This window comes from Bos grunniens, chromosome 7 (genome assembly GCF_055505025.1).
Source record: "Bos grunniens cultivar Pamir isolate PY7600 chromosome 7, Bosgru_T2T1.0, whole genome shotgun sequence".
NCBI lineage: Eukaryota > Metazoa > Chordata > Mammalia > Artiodactyla > Bovidae > Bos > Bos grunniens.
This window is the reverse complement of record NC_141171.1, coordinates 60,811,311-60,833,883: the sequence shown is the minus strand read 5'-3', so window position 1 is coordinate 60,833,883 and position 22,573 is coordinate 60,811,311. Positions and strand designations below refer to the sequence as shown.

General features: G+C 37.4%; 1 protein-coding gene across 12 annotated transcripts in view; it reads left to right on the top strand.

Annotated features, from left to right (window-relative positions):
• The window catches only part of CSNK1A1 (casein kinase 1 alpha 1), a 49,458-nt gene that overhangs the window by 10,530 nt on the left and 16,355 nt on the right, over positions 1-22,573 (top strand). For 7 of the 12 annotated variants that reach the window (XR_015167728.1, XR_015167727.1, XM_086412400.1 and 4 more), the window contains exons 3-5: positions 14,117-14,243; positions 17,453-17,551; positions 19,933-20,016. Coding sequence is in view for 8 of the 12 variants with exons in the window: in XM_086412400.1 (XP_086268526.1) it covers positions 14,117-14,243; positions 17,453-17,551; positions 19,933-20,016 (310 nt within the window). In the remaining 4 variants the exon portion in view is untranslated. The remainder of the gene's footprint in view (positions 1-14,116; positions 14,244-17,452; positions 17,552-19,932; positions 20,017-22,573) is intronic. The other 5 variants (XR_015167730.1, XR_015167729.1, XM_086412402.1 and 2 more) reach the window with 1 other exon arrangement.

The window sequence follows — 22,573 nt, the reverse complement described above, 5'->3', positions numbered from 1 at the left end:
TCAGCTTAGATCATTCTAGTAACTTGTGTTGCCTCTTCCATTTTCCATTTTCCCCTTTACTATACTTGTGTTAACATATCAAGCTTCATTTGCTAATACAGAGAAATTTGAGTTGTTTTTAAAATATATAATCTACTTAACGAAGGATTTACTAAGCAAATTAATTAATGTAGTGTGTGTGGAGGGGGAATGTTTCATCCAGCCAAAATAATTTGTTCTCCTAGATCTTTATATGTAAAACTGTCTTTAATACAAATGATTCCTATATTGCTAAAAGTACCCTAAAGAAAGTGGTACACTATTTAGTCTCTAAATAGTGTATTGAGAGATACTTTGATTTCCGGACTTACTTACCCTAAGACTTTAATGTGTGTTTTCTCATACTTTCTTTTAAGGAGTGGAGGTAAATCATTTCAGCCTTAAGAATTTGAAATTTAATTTAGGAAGAAGGAAAAGGGAACCCAGTTTTGTTTTTATTTGGCTGCACCATGCATAATGTGGGATCTTAATTCCCTGACCAGGGATCCAACCCCTGCCCCCTGCATTGGAAGTGCAGAGTCCTAACCGCTGGACTTCCAGGGAAATCCCTCTGGGGCCTAATTTTGATATTTTGAAAATAGCATTGATGGTTATATCTTTGGACATGTTGAGTTTAAGCTGATAGGATATCCCAGGCTTAGCTCTTGTATAATTAAGTTAGCAGAGATACAGCCCTAAACCTCAGCTAGGGAATTAGGAGTGGTGTTTATTCTTACACTGAGCAAGATCAGTGTAGAAGTGATAGTAGAGACAGGAAATTGAGAGGTAAGGACTGAATTCTTTGGTGGAAATGCAAAGTTAATCAAGGCAAGAGGAGAGTTGCCATAATGGGATGTTACAGTCAGTGGAAGCCAGTTTTAAAGGACAGGCAGAGGCCAGATTTTTGGAGTTTCTTATTGTATATGAAACTTTGCTTTTTTGGTGTATGTAATGGGGGAGGGACGAGAAATGGCACCACGAAACTGTAGAAGAGTGACTGAAACTAGGGGACTATGTAGAAAGGCATCTTTCAAATTTAGCTCAGATGCCAACTTTTCTAAGAAGCCTTCCCTTTTATCTTCTCTGAATAAATTACTTAACTCCTCTATATTTCATATTTACTTTATTGTTGCTTTTATATTGTACTTGTCACCAGTTCTTCTAGACCTTAAGATGCTTTGGCATCCTTTTTGGCAGTGTCACACACATAGCAGCTGCTTAATAAGTGTTGAATCAGACTTGAAGAGCAGATTTTAGTAAAGGATTTTTAACAGTTTTAGTGAGACTATATATGTAAGCATCATCAACTTAAAGTGTGCAATTCATTGTTTTTTACTATATGTACAGAGTTGTGCTGCCATCCATCACCGTAATACAATTAAAGAATACTTTCATCCCCTCCTGCCCCCCAAAAACCTTGAACACATTAGTGATCACTCTCCATATCCTATTAGGCCTAGATAGCCACTTGTCTACTTTCTATATGTTTGCTTATTAAAAAAGATTTGATCAACCCTTTAAGATTGGTATTGTGAAAACTACAGATGTATTGTCCTACTTCCCAGTGGAAAAGTATATTTTAATACTTGTATTCCCCTGGAGGTTCCAGTTCTTCACATATTGTCTTCCAGTACAACTGTATCCAAGGCTAGAGAAAGCAGTGACAGCAAGAACCATTTGTGATCTTTGAAATATAATATTGGGCCGTATGAAGAGATGAGAATGATAACCATTATACAGGGAACCAAGAAAAAAAATAAAAGTAAGATGGCAGATACAGACTAGATTTTTAACAAGTTACCTGTGAACAAGAAAATAGGGTGATCTTGTCTTACTATGTACCAACAATGCTGGCTGTTTTCAGTTTCTTGTGAATAACAAAGCTTAGTGTGTAGTCCTAACCCCTACCCACCTCTTTACCTGTCCATCTTCTGTTTATGCTTCAAGAATCAACTTTACTTGTTCATTGAAAGGTTTTCCCTAAAGCTTCCCTCTAAAAAATTGATTGGGTCCCCATAATTTGTACCTTTCACCATCAGTTTCTCTCATCATTTGTCTACACAGACTGTGGTATAAACTATGAGAGCAAAAATTACTTGGTTTTGTCTTGTTAGCCACCATAAATTTTGAAAGGGTAAACAAACAGGAACTTTCGTAGTAGGTATTTCCAAGTATCAAGGCACATTTGTTTGTGTTTTTAAAAATTGGCAGGTTAAGAAACGTCTATGCATGTTTTAAAGCAGAGGGCAAGGAACAGGAAGACTGAGAAATGGAAATCTTACAGCATAATTCAAAGATCTTAGGGGTCATATTGTCAGCAGAGGGTTAGTAGTAGCAGGTAAGAGGGTTAGGATGAAGAAGGAAAATGAATCATCTTAGTTGACATTATTATTGGCTGAGTGAAACGCGCTGCACAAGTTTTAGATCTTAATCTACAGTCTCTTTACCTTAAAAATCTGTTTAGAGGGGCTTCCTGGTGGCTCAGTGGTAAAGAATCCACCTGCCAACACAGGAGACATGGATTCGATCCCTGATCTGGGAAGATCCCACATGCCGCAGAGCAACTAAGCCCCAGCACCACAACTACTGAACCTGTGCCCTAGAGCCCAGGAGCTGCAACTACTGAAGCCTGGGTATCCCAGAGCCCGCGCTCTGCAACCAGAGAGTAGCCCCGGCTCACAACTAGAGAAAAGCCTGCACACAGTAACAAAGACCCAACACCACCAGAAATTTAAAAAAAAACTGTTTAGAACAGGGTTCTTAACTTGGTTCAGGGATATCATTCTTTCCTTCAAGAGATCAGTGAGTTGGATGAAAAAAAATTCCAAAGTTTATTTTCAAGTGCCTCACTAGTTTAGACAGTACCTGTGGCTTTGTCACCAATAGAAATCACAGATATTTTTGTATCACATTGTTGCATGAATCTCAAAATAGTCTTCATTCCCATCATACTTCAAAATTATAGTACTAATTAGACTTGCCCCTAAATTGTATTATGTAGTGCTTTAATAAAGAGCATGTATTTTACTATATCAAGATTGATTTTAAAGTAATTTTATGGTAACTGAATCGCTCTAAAATTAGTTTCCTGTATAATGCTACATATTATGCTTTTAAAATACTCTGAGAAGGGATCAATAGGCCTCATTAGACAAAGATGTGGGGCGGGGGGAGTCCAGGACAACAAAAAAAGATTTAGAACTCCTGATGCAAAACTAGTGACTCCAACTCCCACCCACCCACATATAACTTATTTGAGCAGATTCTTGGTGAAACTGGAAGTTGCTCAGTCGTATCTGACTTTTGTGACCCCACAGACTATATGGTCCATGGAATTCTACAGGCCAGAATACTGGAGCGGGTAGCTGCTGTCTTCTCCAGGGGTTCTTCCCAACCCAGGGATTGAATCCAGGCTTCCCACGTTGCAGGCAGATTCTTTACCTGCTGAGACACCAAGGAAGCCCAAGAATACTGAAGTGGGTAGCCTCTCCTCTCTCCAGTGGATCTTCCCAACCCGGGAATGGAACCGGGGTCTCCTGCATTGCAGGCCAATTCTTTACCGGCTGAGCTACCAGGGAAGCCCAAGTTCTTGGTCGTTGTGGCTAAATAAAAAACATTTGTTTGATGCAGGATTGGTCCCAGTTGGTGGATATCCACTGTTTTCTTTTCCCCTTCTAGTCTTATTCAGTTTTTATTAAATTGCTTCCATGCTTGTTAATATCCTCCCCCATGGGTGTGAGATTGTAAGGATGGGAAAATTAGCCAGCTAAAGGCCTGGGGAAGTTTTGGGAAAGGTTCAGTGAAGTAAAGATAAAATTAATATCTAAAATTTCTTGAAATCATCATATCTACTTCTAAAACTATTTCTTTTGTTCTATCTAAACTTTAGTCTAAATTTCTTTACTAAACCTAATTTTCAGACTTCCTTGGTATGGTACATTTGGTTAAGACTCAGCACATCCAGTACACGGGGTGTGGTTCCATCCCTGGTCTGGGAACTAAGATCCCAACTGCCTGTGTGGCGGTGCAGCAAAGTAAAAAAACAACTTGATTTTCCAGTTCTGTGCAGTAGCCAAATAGCAGCATAGAGTATCATTCTCTAGTGAAAATCCTCTGGATCTCAAACCAGTTCAAAGGTATATCTGCAGGTAAGTCCAAAGGATTGTGAATAAAAATTTCGTGTTACTGAACTTGTGAAATATGAATTGTGTTTTAAATGTGAAATTGTGAGAGGAGGAAATAGATTGATGTTTCGAAGGCAAAATAAGTTTATATTATTAAATTTTAGATGTCTTGTATTCAAAGTACAATGAAAGCCACTAATCCAAGGAACAAATAAGGGCAGAGAACCTTTCGGAGAATGATAGTTACACAATAGTCTTGTGTACCAAGTTAATAGAAAATCAGGAGATGCCCCACATTTAGTCCTGTGTCTGGTTCTCTTTCAGAAAGGCTGAAGAGTTACCATGAATCAAAAATATAGTCAAACTGGTGCATTATGGTTCTGTTTTTGTGATGAAAAATGCCATTAGTAAAATAGAGCATTATAAGTACTAACAGTTTTAGGTTAAAGGAGTTACAGTGTCTTAAGACTGAAGTTCATAGATGGTTCTACCTTTCAATCAACTATTGAATGTAGTACTAGGAGGACTGGTAACTCTTGAGACTCAGGAATTTAAATTGAGAATTGAGGGCAGCCTCCTGTTGGATTCTGGTAATTTAGGAGGACAGGGGTAGTAGGAAGTGCCTTTCTTAACTGTCGTAAATGAATTGTTAATCCCGGTGCACACTCACACCAAAAACAAAACATGGAAAGAAAAGAAGTCAACAAGGCATGATTACGATGAGAAGCGAGAAGGAAGATACAGGAAAAGATGCACAAGAATGACTGTAGTTAATTTTTTTGGCCCATGATAATTTGGGTGCTATTGAAGGACAGGAAGAGCTGTCTATAATTTTTATAATATTATGAAAGGCAAAATATAATATATAGGAACAATGAAAGAAATTCAGACATGAGAATAGGGTGATTGGAACTGTTAGCAGTAACAACCTAAAGGGGGAATTCGAGCTTGTTTACTTAGAGTTGAGTGAGATTGTACTAGACCAGGTCCTTAACGTCTACCCTCATAAGAAGGAAGGTAAAGGTTGGAGGATGATGATGAGTTGGCAAGAGACTGAGTTTGAGATACAGTGTCTTGAGAATGTAGATGCTATGAAAATTGGAGAAGGAAATGGCGACCCACTCTGGTGCTCTTGCCTTGAGAATCCTAGGGACAGGGGAGCCTGGTGGGCCACCGTCTATGGGGTCGCACAGAGTCGGACACGACTGAAAGCGACTTAGCAGCAGCAGCACTGATTCAGTGCTGGTACTTTCAGTTGTTCAGCGAGGACTCTGATTTGATAATCTAAAGATGGGAAGATAAATGGTATAGGAAAAGACATTTCCCTGTTAAGACCATCACTTTATAGTCATTTCAGTCACTCAGTTGTGTCCGACTCTGCAACCCCATGGAGTACAGCACTCCAGGCTTCCCTGTCCATCACCAACTCCTGGAGCCTACTCAAACTCATGTCCATCCAGATGGTGATGCCATCCAGCCATCTCATCCTCTGTCGTCCCCTTCTCCTCCTGCCTTCAATCTTTCCCAGCATCAGGGTCTTTTGAAATGAGTCGGTTCTTCGCATCAGGTGGCCAAAGTATTGGAGTTTCAACTTCAGCATCAGTCCTTCCAATGAATATTCAGGACTGATTTCCTTTAGGATTGACTGGTTAGATCTCCTTGCAGTCCAAGAGACTCTCAAGAGTCTTCTTCAACACCACAGTTCAAAAGCATCAATTCTTTGGCACTCAGCTTTCTTTATAGTTCAGCTCTCACCAGTCATCCATACATGACTACTGGAAAAACCATGGCTTTGACTAGATGGACCTTTGTTGGCAAAATGTCTCTGCTTTTTAATATGTTCTCTAGGTTGGTCATAACTTTCCTTCCAAGGAGTAAGCATCTTTTAATTTCATGGCTACAATCACCATCTGCAGTGATTTTGGAGCCCCCCAAAAATGAAGCCTGTTACTGTTTCCACTGTTTCCCCATCTATTTCCCATGAAGTGATGGGACCGGATGCCATGATCTTAATTTTCTGAATGTTGAGTTTTAAGCCAACTTTTTCACTCTCCTCTTTCACTTTCATCAGGAGGCTCTTTAGTTCTTCTTTACTTTCTGCCATAAGGGTGGTGTCATCTGCATATCTGAGGTTATTGATATTTCTCCCAGCAATCTTGATTCCAGCTTGTGTCATCCAGCCTGGCATTTTGTATGATATACTCTGCATATAAGTTAAATAAGCAGGGTGACAATATACAGCCTTGATGTACTCCTTTCCAAATTTGGAACCAGTCCATTGTTCCATGTCTGGTTCTAACTGTTGTTTCTTGACCTGCATACAGATTTCTCAGGAGGCAGGTCAGGTGGTCTGGTATTCCCATCTCTTTAAGAATTTTCCAGTTTGTTGTGATCCACACAGGCAAAGGCTTTGGCATAATCAATAAAGCAGAAGTAGATTTTTTCTGGATCTGTCTTGCTTTTTCGATGATCCAACGGATGTTGACAATTTGATCTCTGGTTCCTCTGCCTTTTCTAAATTCAGCTTGAACATCTGTTATTTCACGGTTCACGTACTGTTGAAGCCTGATTTGGAGAATTTTGAGCATTACTTCGCTAGCATGAGTTCAATTCAGTCGCTCAGTCGTGCCTAACCCTTTGTGACCCTGTGAACCATGCCAGGCCTCCCTGTCCATCACCAACTCTCGGAGTCCACCCAAACCCATCTCCATTGAGTCGGTGATGCCATCCAACCATCTCATCCTCTGTTGTCCCCCTCTCCTCCTGCCCTCAATCTTTCCCAGCATCAGGGTCTTTTCCAGTGAGTCAGCTCTTCGCATTAGGTGGCCAAAGTACTGGAGTTTCAGCTTCAACATCAATCCCTCCAATGAATATCCAGGACTGATCTCTTTTAAGATGGACTGGTTGGATCTCCTTGCAGTCCAAGGGACTCTCAAGAGTCTTCTCCAACACCACAGTTCAAAAGCATCAATTCTTCGGCGCTCAGCTTTCTTCACAGTCCAACTCTCACATCCATACATGACCACTGGAAAAACCATAGCTTTGACTAGATGGACCTTTGTTGGCAGAGTAATGTCTCTGCTTTTTAATATGATATCTAGGTTGGTCATAACTTTCCTTCCAAGGAGTAAGTGTCTTCTAATTTCATGGCTGCAATCACCATTTGCAGTGATTCTGGAGCCCAGAAAAATAAAGCTAGCGTGAGAGATGATTGCAATTGTGTGGTAGTTTGAACATTCTTTGGCTTTGCCTTTGGGATTGAAATGAAAACTGACCTTTTCCAGTCCTGTGGCCACTGCCGAGTTTTCCAAATTTGCTGGCATATTGAGTGCAGCACTTTGACAGCATCATCTTTCAGGATTTGAAATAGTTCAACAGATGACACCACCCTTATGGCAGAAAGTGAAGAGGAACTAAAAAGCCTCTTGATGAAAGTGAAAGTGGAGAGTGAAAAAGTTGGCTTAAAGCTCAACATTAAGAAAACGAAGATCATGGCGTCTGGTCCCATCACTTCATGGGCAATAGATGGGGAAATAGTGGAAACAGTGTCAGACTTTATTTTTTGGGGCTCCAAAAAAATATGTATGGATGTGAGAGTTGGACTGTGAAGAAGGCTGAGCGCCGAAGAATTGATGCTTTTGAACTGTGGTGTTGGAGAAGACTCTTGAGAGTCCCTTGGACTGTAAGGAGATCCAACCAGTTCATTCTGAAGGAGATCAGCCCTGGGATTTCTTTGGAAGGAATGATGCTAAAGCTGAAACTCCAGTACTTTGGCCACCTCATGTGAAGAGTTGACTCATTGGAAAAGACTCTGATTCTGGGAGGGATTGGGGCAGGAGGAGAAGGGGACGACAGAGGATGAGATGGCTGAATGGCATCACGGATTCAATGGACGTGAGTCTGGGTGAACTCCGGGAGTTGGTGATGGACAGGGAGGCCTGGCGTGCTGCGGTTCATAGGGTCACAAAGAGTCGGACAGGACTGAGCAACTGAACTGAACTGAACTGGAATTCCATCACCTCCACTAGCTTTGTTCTTAGGGATGCTTTCCAAGGCCCACTTTACTTATTATTTGACTTCTTTGAGTCAAAGATGAGTAGATGCTTCCTGGTGACTTTATACTTTTAGTACAGGGAGTATTTTTTTTTTATTCCTTGCTTTGTTTTTCTCATCTGCAACGTCAGGTGTGCCCTAGCCTCTTAAAACCTCTAATACAGCTTTTTATTTTTTAATTCAGCAAATGTTACTGAGTATTTCCTGCTTGTAAGGCATTGTGCTGAATGCTGGAAATACAGAGTTGTGAACAAGACACTAAATGGCTCTTCCTATTATATTAGGACTCTCTAAAGGAATTGAACTGATGAGTCTTGTATACAGGCATATCTCAAAGTTATTACAGGTTCAGTTCCAGAACACCACAATAAAGCAAAGTCACACAAATTTTTTGGCAAGTATGTGTATTAATTTTGAAATACCTTATTGCCAAAAAGTGCTAGCCTATCATCTGAGCTTTGAGCAAGTGGTAATTTTTTGCAATAATAGCATCAAAAATAAAGATCATAGATCACCACAACGATATAATAATAACAAAAATATCAAAATAGTGAAAATGTGACAGACACAAAGTGAGCACGTACTGTTGGAAAAGTGGCGCCAGTGGATTTGATCAAGACAGGGTTGCCACAAACCTTCAGTTTGTTTAAAAAAAAAAAAAAAGTGATACCTGCAAAGAGCAATAAAGAAAGATATGCTTGTATTATACATAGAGTTTTATTATGAGGGATTGGTTTACACAATCATGGAGGCCAAGAGGTCCCGGGACCTGTGGTCTATATGAGCTGGAGGCCCAGGAAAATCAGTAGTGCATTTCTGCTTCAAGCCTAAAGGCCTGAGAGCCAGGGGAACCAAAGATTTAAGTCCCAGGTGAGTCCTAAGATCTGAAAACCAGGAGCATGTATGTCTGAGAGCAGAAGGTGATTATTTCAGTGCTAGCAGAGAGGGAATTTTCTCTTCCTCTGCCTTTTTGTTCTGTTCAGAACAAAAGAGAGTGATCTTCTTTACTTAGCCTGTCATTCTGATGCTAATCTCTTATGGAGCCAACTTCACAGACACCCCAAAATAATGTTTTACAAGCTATTCCAGAATCCCTTAGCCCAGTAAGGTTGACACACAAAATTAACCATCACACTAATCAAGCCATAAGAGAAGGCCTACGTTAAACAAATGTTCCTTTTTCTGTTATTGTTCTAGTTATAGGGATGGAACATATTTAGGTGCTTTAATCTGAACTGAGTATTTATGATGATTACACTGATTTACTATTCTTGGAAGTCATTGGGTCTCAGCAATATTGAAAATATTTCATTTCATTCTTTTTTAAGATACTTCTATTTTTGCAGAGATTTGTTAGGGAAAAGAAAGAAACCCTTAGCTCCATGTCTTCTAATTGGTCTTCATGTCATTGTCATTCCTTTTACTCCCCAGGTTCCATATTGCATACTGATACCAAGGCCAGCTTTTAATATTGACTTAATTATATTAGGTCCTAGACATAGCCTACTGATATTTTCCCGGTTATCTATAAAATTTAAAGCACATTAGCCTGGCATTCAAGAGTCTATATCAGTCACCTTGATTCTCCCCTTTATACGAACCTGTGTCTGTTCTTGCCGCCTGCTTAAGACATCCTTTTCTACCTTCCCTATCGAAATATTATCCCTCCTTCAGGATCTGACTGGTAATAGACCATTTTCACTAGGTTTCTTTCTTTGGACAGATGTAGTTCAACCCATTGTTTTGTCTTGTTTTGTTTTGTTTTGTTTGCTTTTCTGAATTCTTTTAGCATATTTTGGTCAGCCCCAGTGACTTGTACATATGTCATCTTAGGTTTGTGCTTTTTACATGTGTCTTAATTTTTTAGCTAGAATTACTTTAGATAGGGGTTTAGAAGAACAAGATGAAATCAGAGATGGACCTTGCCTTCTGCTAGAATTTTCTTCAGACCTTAAGGTACCTTTCTTAATGCTCTCAGTAAGTAACGATGATTTTTTTGAATTGCAAGCTCATTCTCTGGCCTGTTGCCTTGATTGATCAGGCAACACTGAGTCTAAAGACATTTGAAACAGAAAATGAGACCTCGTACTTTCGTTTTTACTTTCATCCATTAAATTATTTGATTCTTCTGCATGTTTTGAAACTAAATAAGGTCCAAATCAAACCAGTCTTTTTTTTTTTTTTAATCTCATAAATTCAGAGTTACCTATAGTGTGCACATTACCATAGTGTGAAGTGAAAGTGAAGGTGTCATTCGCTCAGTGTGCAACTCTTTGTCACCCCATGGACTGTTGCCCTCCAGGCTCCTCTCTCCATGGAATTTTCTAGGCAAGAATACTAAAGAATACCATTCCCTTCTCCAGGGGATGTTCCCCACCCAGGGATCAAAGCCAGGACTTCTGCATTGCAGGCAGATTCTTTTCCTTCTGAGCCACCAGGGAAGCCTCTTACCATAGTGTATGTACTTAGTAACAACACATTGTTATATACATTAAAAAATGTCTAAAGATAGGACCTTGAGTTTCTGGTCAAAGGCAGAAACAGGAGTGAGGCTTTCACTTTGGTGTGTTTCAGGTAGTCTGCAAGCTTAAATGATCTCAGAGAATCAGGTTAGTGCTTGCTCATTACCCAGGTTCTGTGAAGACTTAGAAAAAACAAACAGTAAGCCCTGTATTACCAGGTGGAGAGAGAGAGAAGCACCAGAGTAACAGTACCTGAATATTTGTACTTTCGAAGGGTTAGATCTTGGATTCAAGCAGTAGTCAGTGGCTATGAGAATTCTGTGAAATGAGAGATCTGTGTGAGACAGGCTACTTAAGGAAGATTTCTCTGACAGCTGGATATTAGGATGTTGCGATTGAAAATGGAGAGTTAGAAGCTCTCAGAATAAAAGGAAAACATGGAGGTGAAGGTAGAAACTGAATGAGTATGATCTGGGTAAGCAGAAGACTGTTCCTGGCGCCTAATCTGTGTGTAATAAGGTCTGGATGGATTGATTGCACGGGGGGGAGGGTGTGAGGTCTTAGGTTTTGAGAAATTAGTTATATATTCCTTACCCTCCAGGCTCCTCTGTCCATGGGATTTTCCCAGCAAAAATACTGGAATGGGTTGCCATTTTCTCCTCACAGGGTCAAACCCAAGTCTCCTGCGTCTCCTTTATTGCAGGTAGATTCTTTACTGCTGAACCAGCGGGGCTTAAACTCATACACTTAAAACAATAAGGAGAAAAATACCTGATGACTTGATTTTTTTTTTTTTTTTAAGTAAATTTCTAAATTCATCTGATTTTTGTTTCTAATTATTCTGTATTCTGTTAAAGGCCTACTTTGCATATGAATTCTCAAAAAGTACTTTGTAAAGTTAGGTGATGACATGGCAATGTGAAGAATGAATTTGTGCCTTTGACATGTCAGGTTTGTAGTTTGGGTTGGATGCTTGTAAAATTTACTTTATTGTAATTTTGTTAGGAAGCTGTTGGTACAAATTTGTTGATGTGCTTGTGAGATGTAGTCTTATGAGAGTTGATTTGTGCTTTCTCTTTTGCCTTTGACTTTTAGTGACTTCCCCTCACTTCCTTAGCATTTTCTGTACTTTGTATTCTTGATTAGAGTCATTTCTTTTTCTTTAAAACCTAGCTAAATTAGATTTGTATTAAAAATCTGCCATAATTCTTAGTATTGGATATTTATAATGTTAAGAATTGGTTTTGAAGTTCCTCATAGCTTCCCAGCACAGATTTGCCTCTGCAGTTAAGTACAGAAAGGATAAAAAAAGAGAAGGAAAACAAAATCGAGGAATCAGGAAAGGAGAACATAACCGTATTTCATTTTATCACTTATTTTTCAATTTATTATTTGTTTTGTTTTACCCATCTCTTCCCACCTCCACCCCTATCCCTCACCCTCCAAAAACCCACCACTGTGACCTTTTTTGTGTGTGAGAGAGCTTTTCTTCAAAGTAAATGTTGGAATGAATGTGAAGAGTGTTGAATTCTTGTATGGAAAACAAAGGATTGAAAAGAGAAAATTACAGAAGCTTTGAACACGGTTTTAGATACAATCTCAGACATTAGCAGATTGGCACTTCTGTTGCTTTTCGGGCACAATCTCTGTAAGGTTAAAAAAAAAAAACTCTTTCCCAGCCAGGCTATCTTTTTCAGCAAAGACATGTGAAAATGAATTCCTCTTTGTGTGTTTGATGGTAGTTATTCATGTTTCCTGTTTGCAGAGTAATCCTCAGGAACAGGTGGAACAAAAGTGTAGGAAACAATGTGCATTTTTTAAGTCTAGCCCCTTTGTGACCTTTTACATAAAATTCTAGGGATAATATTCGTTGGACCTGAATATGGGACCACACTTACATAGGACATCAAGGAGATCAAACCAGTCAGTGCTAATCCTAAATCAAAGCATCTAGTCAAAGCCATGGTTTTTCCGGTGGTCATGTATGGATGTGAGAGTTGGACTATAAAGAAAGCTGAGCGCCGAAGAATTGATGCTTTTGAACTGTGGTGTTGGAGAAGACTCTTGAGAGTCCCTTGGACAGCAAGGAACTCCAACCAGTCCATCTTAAAAGAGATCAGTCCTGGATATTCATTGGAAGGACTGATGTTCAAGCTGAAACTCCAATACTCTGGCCACCTGATCCGAAGAGCTGACTCGTTTGAAAAGACCCTGATGCTGGGAAAGATTGAGGGCAGGAGGAGACGGGGACGAAAGAGAATGAGATGGTTGGATGGCATCACTGACTCAGTGGACATGAATGAGTTTGAGCAAGCTCTGGGAGATGGTGAAGGACAGGGAAGCCTGGCGTGCTGTGGGGTCACAAAGAATCGGACATGATCGAGAAACTGAATAACAACAAAAACACTAGACGTTTTTTAAAACACGTAAACTTTGCAAATGGTAAATCCAGGTATAGTTTCTTATTAGAGTTTTTAAAGATATCACTTCAGTACAGCTTTAAAATAGCTTCCTCTTTTGTTTGTTTACATTTTAGATAAAAGCCAGTTTTTTTTCCAAGCTGGTGGTGGTTTTATTTTTTTTTTGGCTGCACTATGCAGCGTGTGGGATCTTTAGTTCCCTGACCAGGGATCAAACCCATGCCTCCTGTAGTAGAAGCAAGGGGTCCCAACCAACCATGGACTGCCAGGGAATTCCCTCAAGCAAAATTCATAATTTAGCTAAGTTTAAAATAAAAATTATAGTGTGTATTTTTCGGAAACCACCCTTATCTGATCTAGAGACATACAGAAACTTGCAATCACTGCAGTGATTCCTAGTCCTTGGAGTCTCTGAAATTAGTCATTGATATTCCTAGAGTTATTGGGGATAAATGTGTATCCACAGAAACATAGCAATGGATAATTAAAGCATGATCCTTCCAATAAAAAGTGAATGTCATCCTTGTGGTAATAGGATTATTTTCTGTAATCTGGAACTAAGCAAAAATATGACTCCTTATAAATGGAACTTGGTAGGAAGTGGAACAGGAGTTATAATAAAACGGATATTTACTCTCTGAAACATTTTGGAATGACTGATAAAAATCTCCTTCATTTTTTCAATTAAAAAGTAAGACCAGGTGAGGTTTAGAAACTTGCCCACAGTTACAGGAATTAATGGTGGATGGATAGAGAATTCACCTGCCCTGCTTAAGAAGCATATTAAGGCTGCCACACAAGTACTAACTTAATGGGACAGTGGGTTGCTTGACAGAAAAAAATCTCTTTATGCATTATTTTGTGTTGGGCAATGTAGTCAGTAAGTGGGGTCATCAGCTAAATAGAGGACAACAACCTTAAATAAAAACCTAGAGGGAAACTATCTTATATTTTTAAAATTTGATGATGTTTTTAAAATTTGATGATGTGAAGTGATAATCAGCTTTTTATAACGCCTTCCTCTTTCCCTCTTTGTTAGGTGGTATGGTCAGGAAAAAGACTATAACGTGCTAGTTATGGATCTTCTTGGACCCAGCCTTGAAGACCTCTTCAATTTCTGTTCAAGAAGGTTCACAATGAAAACTGTACTTATGTTAGCTGACCAGGTATGTGAAACTTTTATGAGAATAAAAGCTAAGAAATGCTACTGTTTAGTACTACTTAACTATAATTTCAGTGTAGAAACCAGAGTATTATAACCCTGTATAATAATCCTTGGGTTAAAAGTATAGTCATTCAAGTTTGTTGCTCTGATAAGTCTTGTAGATGTTTTCCTGTGGTATAAGACAAAAATGAATTACACTGGTTTATTAATTCACCTGTAGACTAAGAGTTTTCGAGCTACTCCCATCATATAGTGTATTTGTTTTAGTGTTTAGTATAACAGGTTTCTTTGTAAGATTTTGTTTGAAGAAAGGATTTGGGAGTGTTTGTGTGTGTGCAAATATAAATAAATATGTATATATTGAAATTTTGATTAAAGCAAACTGAATGGTATTATGTGTTGAACCCTTATAAAAGGTATATTTTTGAGGAAAATAAGGTACTGAAGTAATTTAATGAACAGTTTTTGACCAAGTAGATGCTTCTTACAGGATTCTCAGCTATTGGTAATATTTAAGCAAAATCATGGAAATTTTTATGTCATGAATTGGATTTATGCATTGATTGAGGTTAGATGAAATTGTTTTAAAGCCCAAGGCTAGATTTATTTTTTTAGCTAAAGGTAATAAAAAAGAAAACCAGTTTTAAAGAATTTTAAGATGGGAGAATGGGGTCAGGAACAGACCTTGAGGAAACAGATACTATGGTCAAAGATAACAGGTAAATGTCAAGGACCTTGCATAAAACATGACTTCTTAATATGCTTTAATTCACATGTGAGCAAATCTTAACAAAAGAGTTTGTATTCTGTAGGCTCAGTAACACATAGGCATACATGCAGTGAACATTTATTCAGGATCTGCCACTGTAAAGGAGATCAGTCCTGGGTGTTCATTGGACGGACTGATGTTGAAGCTGAAACTCCAATACTTTGGCCACCTGATGCAAAGAGCTGACTCATTTGAAAAGACCCTGATGCTGGGAAAGATTAAGGGCAGGAGGAGAAGGGGACGACAGAGGATGAGATGGTTGGATGGCATCACTGACTCGATGAACCTGGATTTGGGTGGACTCTGGGAGTTGGTGATGGACAGGGAGGCCTGGCATGCTGCAGTTCATGGGGTCGCAGAGAGTCGGACACGACTGAGTGACTGAACTGAACTGTACTTAGCACTGGAGTGTACAAAAAATAAGAGCTAGTTTCTTCCCTCTTTTAACATAGAGTTAGTGGAGAAAAATGGACAGGTTCTGTCGTAAAAGTCTATATTGGATACTCTGGTAACATCAGAGAAATAATGTAATTTAGGGAAGGGGGTTGTACAAAGGCACTTGTTTAAGAAAGAACCAGCTGAGTCTTGCTCTATAAATGACAGGCAACACTTGAGTAGTCTGTAGTTTGTGCTGTTAATTTATCTTTTGCCTGACCTTCCCCCTGTGAGTGAATACTCATAGTTTAATGATAAGTATTACTTGGCTAGAACAAATACTTTATGTACTTGACTGGTACAAAAAGTGAGACAAATGTTTTGTTTTACTTATTTAATATATGAATTGCTGCTGTACCTAAAGATGGTATTTGAACATTGTATACATCTTCTTCCTTGAGTGTATAGTTTAAGCCAGAGATTACAATTTGCCTTCACAAGCCGTTTGCCAAGGTAGAGGAATAAGAGTTAGAATTTATATCCTTGGTGATAAAAGCTGTAGAGAAAACGCAGGCAAGTAAAAATAGAGTCCTGACGTACACTACTGAGAAGAGCAAAAACATATGGGCAGAAAGATAATGTTGGCAGCCTTTGGACATGGAAAACATTTTCAAATACAACTTTTATTTTATGGAAAAGGTAGACATAATTGATAACTTAGAAATTTAAACTATTACAGAAGAAAAAGTTTAAATCTGTTTACGTAACAAATGACTGATAAAAAGATTGTCTGTTGTATGCAAAGAATTCTTAAAAACTGACAAGAAAAGGACAAGCCAAAAAAATAATGGAAAAGTATGGATTGACTTCACAGTACAGTACTAAGTCCAGAAGGTCAGTAAAAGTGAGCAGGTTTTTTAACTGTTATGAAATTACAAGTGAAGTCAGTACCTGTGAAAATGGGCAAGATTTAGAAAAAACTGAGATAACTGCTAGTGGGAAAAAAACACTAGTGCTGAAAAAATGAGCTGTTATAGGCTATTCTGAAGGCAATCAGTTTGCCTTCAAAGCAGCAACTCCCCCTGCAATGATAGGGGAGGTATAACCCATAGAAATAGAAGTGCTAATAGATAAGGATATATAAGTATATTAGTGTTATTGTTTATGGTGAGAGAATATTGGAAATAATGAGCATTAATACTGTGAGTTGGGATAATTGGGGAGTACTTCCATCTATGCCATAGAATATTTATCTCCATTAAAAAGAATGGTAAGACCATACCACTTGACTTGGCAGAATTTCTGGGAAATTAAGAAAAGCTTGTTATAATGCCATGTTTGTTAGTTTTAGGATATGATCATACATATATGGAGAAAAATCATGGGAGAGTCGGAAAAGCATGCCAGAAAGGAAACCCAGCATGTATATGTCCCCATTTGCATAAAAGTTACATGCTTACATTGTATGGTACCAACTTCTAGAAATGTTTGGGATAGAATTAGTTAAAAACAAGTGAACAAAAATAAAATGAGTAGACTATTTCTATTGTAGTTTAAAGCAATAACAGTGTATAACTGTATCTGTCAATTGGTCAACATCCCTGTACTCTGAAGCACATGTAAGTTTGTGTGTGTACATATAGAAGAGAATAAAAATAGATCTGAGTAATACCAGGTACCTCAAGGGGCATAGTATTGACGTTTACTTTATATAATTTTGAACAACTGAAACAGTTCTAAATTTATTACTTCTGTAATTAAAAAAACCAGTTCTTTCTATCAGGTTCTGTCATGTTTATAATCATTCATATTGAAAGAATAAGCTCAAAGGAAACTGCTGGTTTATGCTTGTATATCCATTAGTCTGGAGGTAAATGCAGAGCTGGTTGTCCTTTTTAATTTTGTCTAGCATTGTCTTTTTGAACTCTAAATAAAGTTAATAAAGTATACTTGTGATGTTGAAAAATGATTGACATATTGAAATAATTGAGACACAGTATGTTGCTTTCTTTTGTTTCTTAGTGCAAATCACTTAACTTGATTTTCTCTCCTCCCCTTTTTTCCAGATGATCAGTAGAATCGAATATGTGCATACAAAGAATTTTATACACAGAGACATTAAACCAGATAACTTCCTAATGGGTATTGGGCGTCACTGTAATAAGGTTAGTCACATGTTCTTTGCATGAAAGGACAAAGAATAAAACTTCCAAGAATTGCTTTGATAAACTTTGGTGAACTTTTTAAGTCTTTTAAAAAGTCATAGTAAGTTGAATTTGCTATTGATAATTGTTTTAAAAGATTGTACTTGAAGGCTAATCCATTAACTTAGTAACTTAAATTATCTCCAACTTAACCCAACCAAAGTTAAGTTATTTATATGGAAATATGAAATTCCAAGGGCTTTATAATGAAATGTAATCATCTATATTATTGTATCTATTTTTCATTCATTCGAATAGCAAACAAACAAACAAAAAAACCCATATACCCATATACTTTTCTTCCTGAATGCTAAAAATCAGATTTTAACCTTTCTTTCTGAAGTGTGGGTTTTTGCAATATATGTGCTTGTGCCAGTGTGGGAACCACTGTCCCACCCATCTGTCACCATGGCGTTAACATTTGCTGACTGAGCAAGGTTGATAATGAGAATTCTTCAGTCCTTGGATTTGTGTATTCAAAAGGATAACTTTTGGACCTGTTTCAAAAGTAGTTTGACAGTTTATTTGGGTGCCAAGTTGAGTGGGGTCTCCACCCCTCTTCTCTCCTGTTCAAAGGAAAGTGTAGACAAGTGAAATGAACTTTCATACAATGAAATTAGTGTTTATTGGGGGCCACAGAATGGTTGAACTTACGGGGTGATTGGGTTTTAGCCAGTGACGCATGATTGCAGTTAGAAACTAATTGTGTTGACAATTTTCTGCAATGATTAGTTTTACTGAGTGAATTGCTTTTATTTTCAATTGTTGAGGTCGGGCAGACAGGCAGCATTGGCAATGCACTAAGCATGTTATGATCTGACGATCTGATAGAAATTCTCAACTTCAGGACAACTTGGGGGTTTTTTGTGTTTTTTGTTTTGTTCTGTTTTTGGAAGGAACATTCCTATTTATTTTATTTAGTCATTAGGGAATGTTTGATGTTTTTAGGTCTAGCTATAAATGTTTACCTTTGTTTGCCTGTATGAATGCCAACTTGGAGCCATTACCATTAGAAGTGGTATTATTTGTTAATGCGTGAGACATTAATGTTGGTCTGACCAGGTTTTAGGAGTTAAATTTTATTTTTCTTGAAAGCTGAGCTTTAAATGATAGAAGGTGTTTAAGTCTACATGTAACCTTTCTTGCCATTCCCAAATCACATCTTTTTTCTTTTTTTAAATATTATGTGGCTTCTCTCTTTGAAGCATCCAGGTTCTTGTTATTTTAAAACCTGGTAATTTAATTGAACTATTACTAGTCTTAATTTTGGCAGGCAGTTTTGTCAGAATGACCCTAATCTTTTGACCATTTCCCAGCCTTTTCTTCCCATTTTCTTCCTGCTAAAGGCCTTCTATCCTCATGTAATCCATGTTCTGCATGTTGATGTTGCAGTACATGGTTTGTCTTAAACTTAATGATAGTCCAGATGATGTCTTTGCTTCCCCACCCTGCCCCAAACAGCTTATTAATCACTTAGTTGTGTTAGGAAGTCCAGATTGCCCAGTGATATGTAAACCTTTTTAGAATCTTGTGTCCTCTTTTAGAGATACTAAAAAGATTGTGAAATTGCTTTGCTGTTACACAGATTCAGAGAGACCCTAGGGTTAGAAGTGCAGTGTTTTACCTAAGATTCTGAACGTTGTTCTTAAACATTTTAGGTTAGTGTTTGTTTATGTAGTTGGTTTTTAGTGTTTTCTGTATTGTAGTTTGAAATACGCCAGTTGTATGATACTGGATTCTTTGGTCAGCTCGTTGTAGTAGTTTTCTATTTGTGGGTAGAGTTGGGGGTGGGGGGGCATTTGAGGTTGATTTTTAAAATCAAATTTCTTATTTGGAAAATTGTTCTGAATTTGATATTTAGGAGTAGTCACTCCAACCGTAGTGAATTTGCTCAACTCTTCCAGTAATCAGCCCTGCATGCTTATGAAAATAAATTTTAAGGTGACTAAATGCCTTCTACCTCTTCCTTACTGAAGATTTTTTTCCCCCTGTGCAATCTTTTTTTAGGGGAAGGGCAGATTGTGGTGCCAAAGATTGCAGATCCAAATTCCCTGTTTTGTATTAAAAAATTAAAGAGCCAAATGTCACCATTGCTATCCCTGTTTCAGGCAGTGACACAATATAGTGGCATTAAAAACCTGAGTACTTGCCAGAATTCAAATGTTGTTAAGCATGTGATTCTTATTTGGAAAAGTGAGAACCTACAGTGCTTGGTGGAAGAAGGATGGCATTTGGCTACCCTGTTCTTTCTCTAATGCCTCGGTGTTGCCTGTCTGCGCCGGCCATTGTTGCAATGTAAGCAATACTGTTTGATGCACTGCCACCCTCTATTGTCTGTTTAGTGTTTAGAATCTCCAGTGGGGAAGAGGAAAAGAAGCATGACTGTTAGTACTTCTCAGGACCCATCTTTCTCAGGATTAAACCAGGTCTGAAACTGTCTCCTATTCCAACCTCAATCCCAAATTCATGTGCTTTTCTTTCTTATTGTTTGATTATTTTTGTTTGTTTTAATTCTGGAGAATATAGATCTTGCTCAAGCACCTCTTAACGTTGGCATTATTCAGACATACTTGGCAAACATATAACATTACTAAGATATTTCTTTATGGCTTTTGCTTAAAGCTTGTAAAACTTAGAGAAAACCTAAATGAAAACAGGATTATGTTTAGATTTCTAACATCCACGAGAGAAGATATGTTGGTCTAAAATTGATACTATTTAGCTAATGCTAGATTTAAGATAGACTGTTCAATTTTTAAAAAATAATTTGGAGTTGCATCACTGCTGAATGATGATATTCTGCCATTCCCTAATGAACTTTAGGAGTTGTGTAGATCAGATTTCAGATCTAGTTTTTTTTAGAATTGATTGCTTCAGTATGAGAATTCTCTCATCTTCAACCAAGTAGCATAAAATGCTTAAAGAATATTATATGCTCTGGAACTAGAATGCACTGCATTCTAATGATAACATAATTGATATCAATTACCATTAATAACACATAAATAAGATAAACAAATGTATAACCTAATGATTTATGTTTGGCAGGCTAGATAAAACACTCAATATTTCTAAATTTTTTTTTTAATGTAATTAAATTTTTCACTTAGTCTTCATTTACTATTGAGAAGCTGGCTTTATTTACTGTATGAATTTTCAGATAAACAAGGGAAAATAAATTAAAAAAAAATCAGCACCACCTAGGTACTTAATTTTTGAAGCTCCTGAATGAATGAATCTTTATCAGTAGTATACACTGAGAAGTAAGTGTTGACATAAGTATCAAAAAAGGAAAAAATTTGCATTTGATATGTGAGCATACTTTGTAATTTCTTTATTAAACCACATGTATCATCTGGGCTATCATTTAATCCTTCTCCAAACTGCCCAGCTTTATATCAGGAACTATGTTCTCCTGCTGTTAAAAAGGTTTTAGAAATTAGATTTTATTATTATTCACAGACAAAGAAATAACCAACTGTGGTAACTAGATCTTGACTGGGCAGAGAGAGAATGGGGGGTAATTAGGTACATTGTAAGGCAACTTTACTGCCCTATTTTTTCTTATCCATATACATTCACACATTTTACTCATACTTTACAGCATAATTACTTATAGGTTTTCTGGGTTGTAAGGAAAAGTATTCCTGTGAATTCTTGAAAGGGCAAGGAAATATGACTGCTGGTGAAGAGAAAAATGGTTGAAATACCAATACCTGAAATTGGCATTAGTATTTCTGAAGAAAATACACCTCTGCTGAATGAGTTATCCCATTATACCCAACATTAACTCATTTCCACATGCCTTTGAAGAATATGCTGCTTTCTTTAAAACAGGCACAAATTTTTGAACATGTAGTTTAAAAATCCACAGAAAGGCAGCTTGCCCACCAAAGAGTTTAGATGTCGTCTCCTTTGTATATGCAGACCTATAAAAATACATTACTTTATGACATTGGATATTGACTTTTCCTTGTTTGGTTTTACATATCTGCGGCTATTTTGGTTATATCCTTGGTATCACATGGTTTCATGTAAACAGTTCCCATTTATGTATGTTTTTATTCATTTTAAATTCGATGCATGGAGAGCTACTAAAGAAGCATGCATGAATAGGTACCATTAGATAATGAACTATAAAGAGATTTAAACTTAAAATTTTAAGTAGTTTTCAGTTGTTTTGCTCTTCAAATGGAATACCTGTTTATCAGTGACATTACTTTCCCTGACTTATTTTCAGTTTTTATAGGAGGAGAAAATTTTAAATTCATTTGCTTTGTAATTTTTTACTTTGATACTGAGACTCAGATACTTAGGAAGATAGTGTTTCATTTTTGTTTCCTTGATAAATTAGATTTTGTCCTTTAGAGTTGTGGAAGGAAAGAACTCTCAGAGTCTTCTAGTTGTTAAGAAAGTGGTTATTGAGTTGCACATGAAGCTGTTGAATCTAGACATGAATGTAACTGTCAGACTTAACCCTCTCAGAGTTGGCTATTGTTTTCTTCTCTATTTTGGAGTACTAAAGAAAGCAATCTCAGAAGATAGTCCTTAGAAGAAAATCTGTCCCAATCACTTTTTTTCATAACTCACATAATTCTTAGAGATAGTTTTTAAATGCTGTGAAAGTGGGTGTCCTTTTGTGTTTGTTTTTCCTTTGTTTTCTTTTCAGTGTGAATCTGTAGAACTTAGTCATGGATTCTGTTTTGCTTACCAGACGTATATATTGCTCATTTTAATATTTGAGTACTGAGCCAGTTTTCATATCAAAAGAAACTTAAAGCTCATACTTTTAAGTCTCTTATTTCTCTTAGCGATTTATAGCATTAATTTCTCTGTTCCTATTTTATAGTAACTCAGTTGTTCAGTCATTTAATCATACTAAAGAACTTTCATTATTAAATCTGTATTTAATAATTTAATCTTTATTCTTTGTAATAGACTAGATGAAAATAAGTATTTCAATGTTAACATGGTTACAGAAGC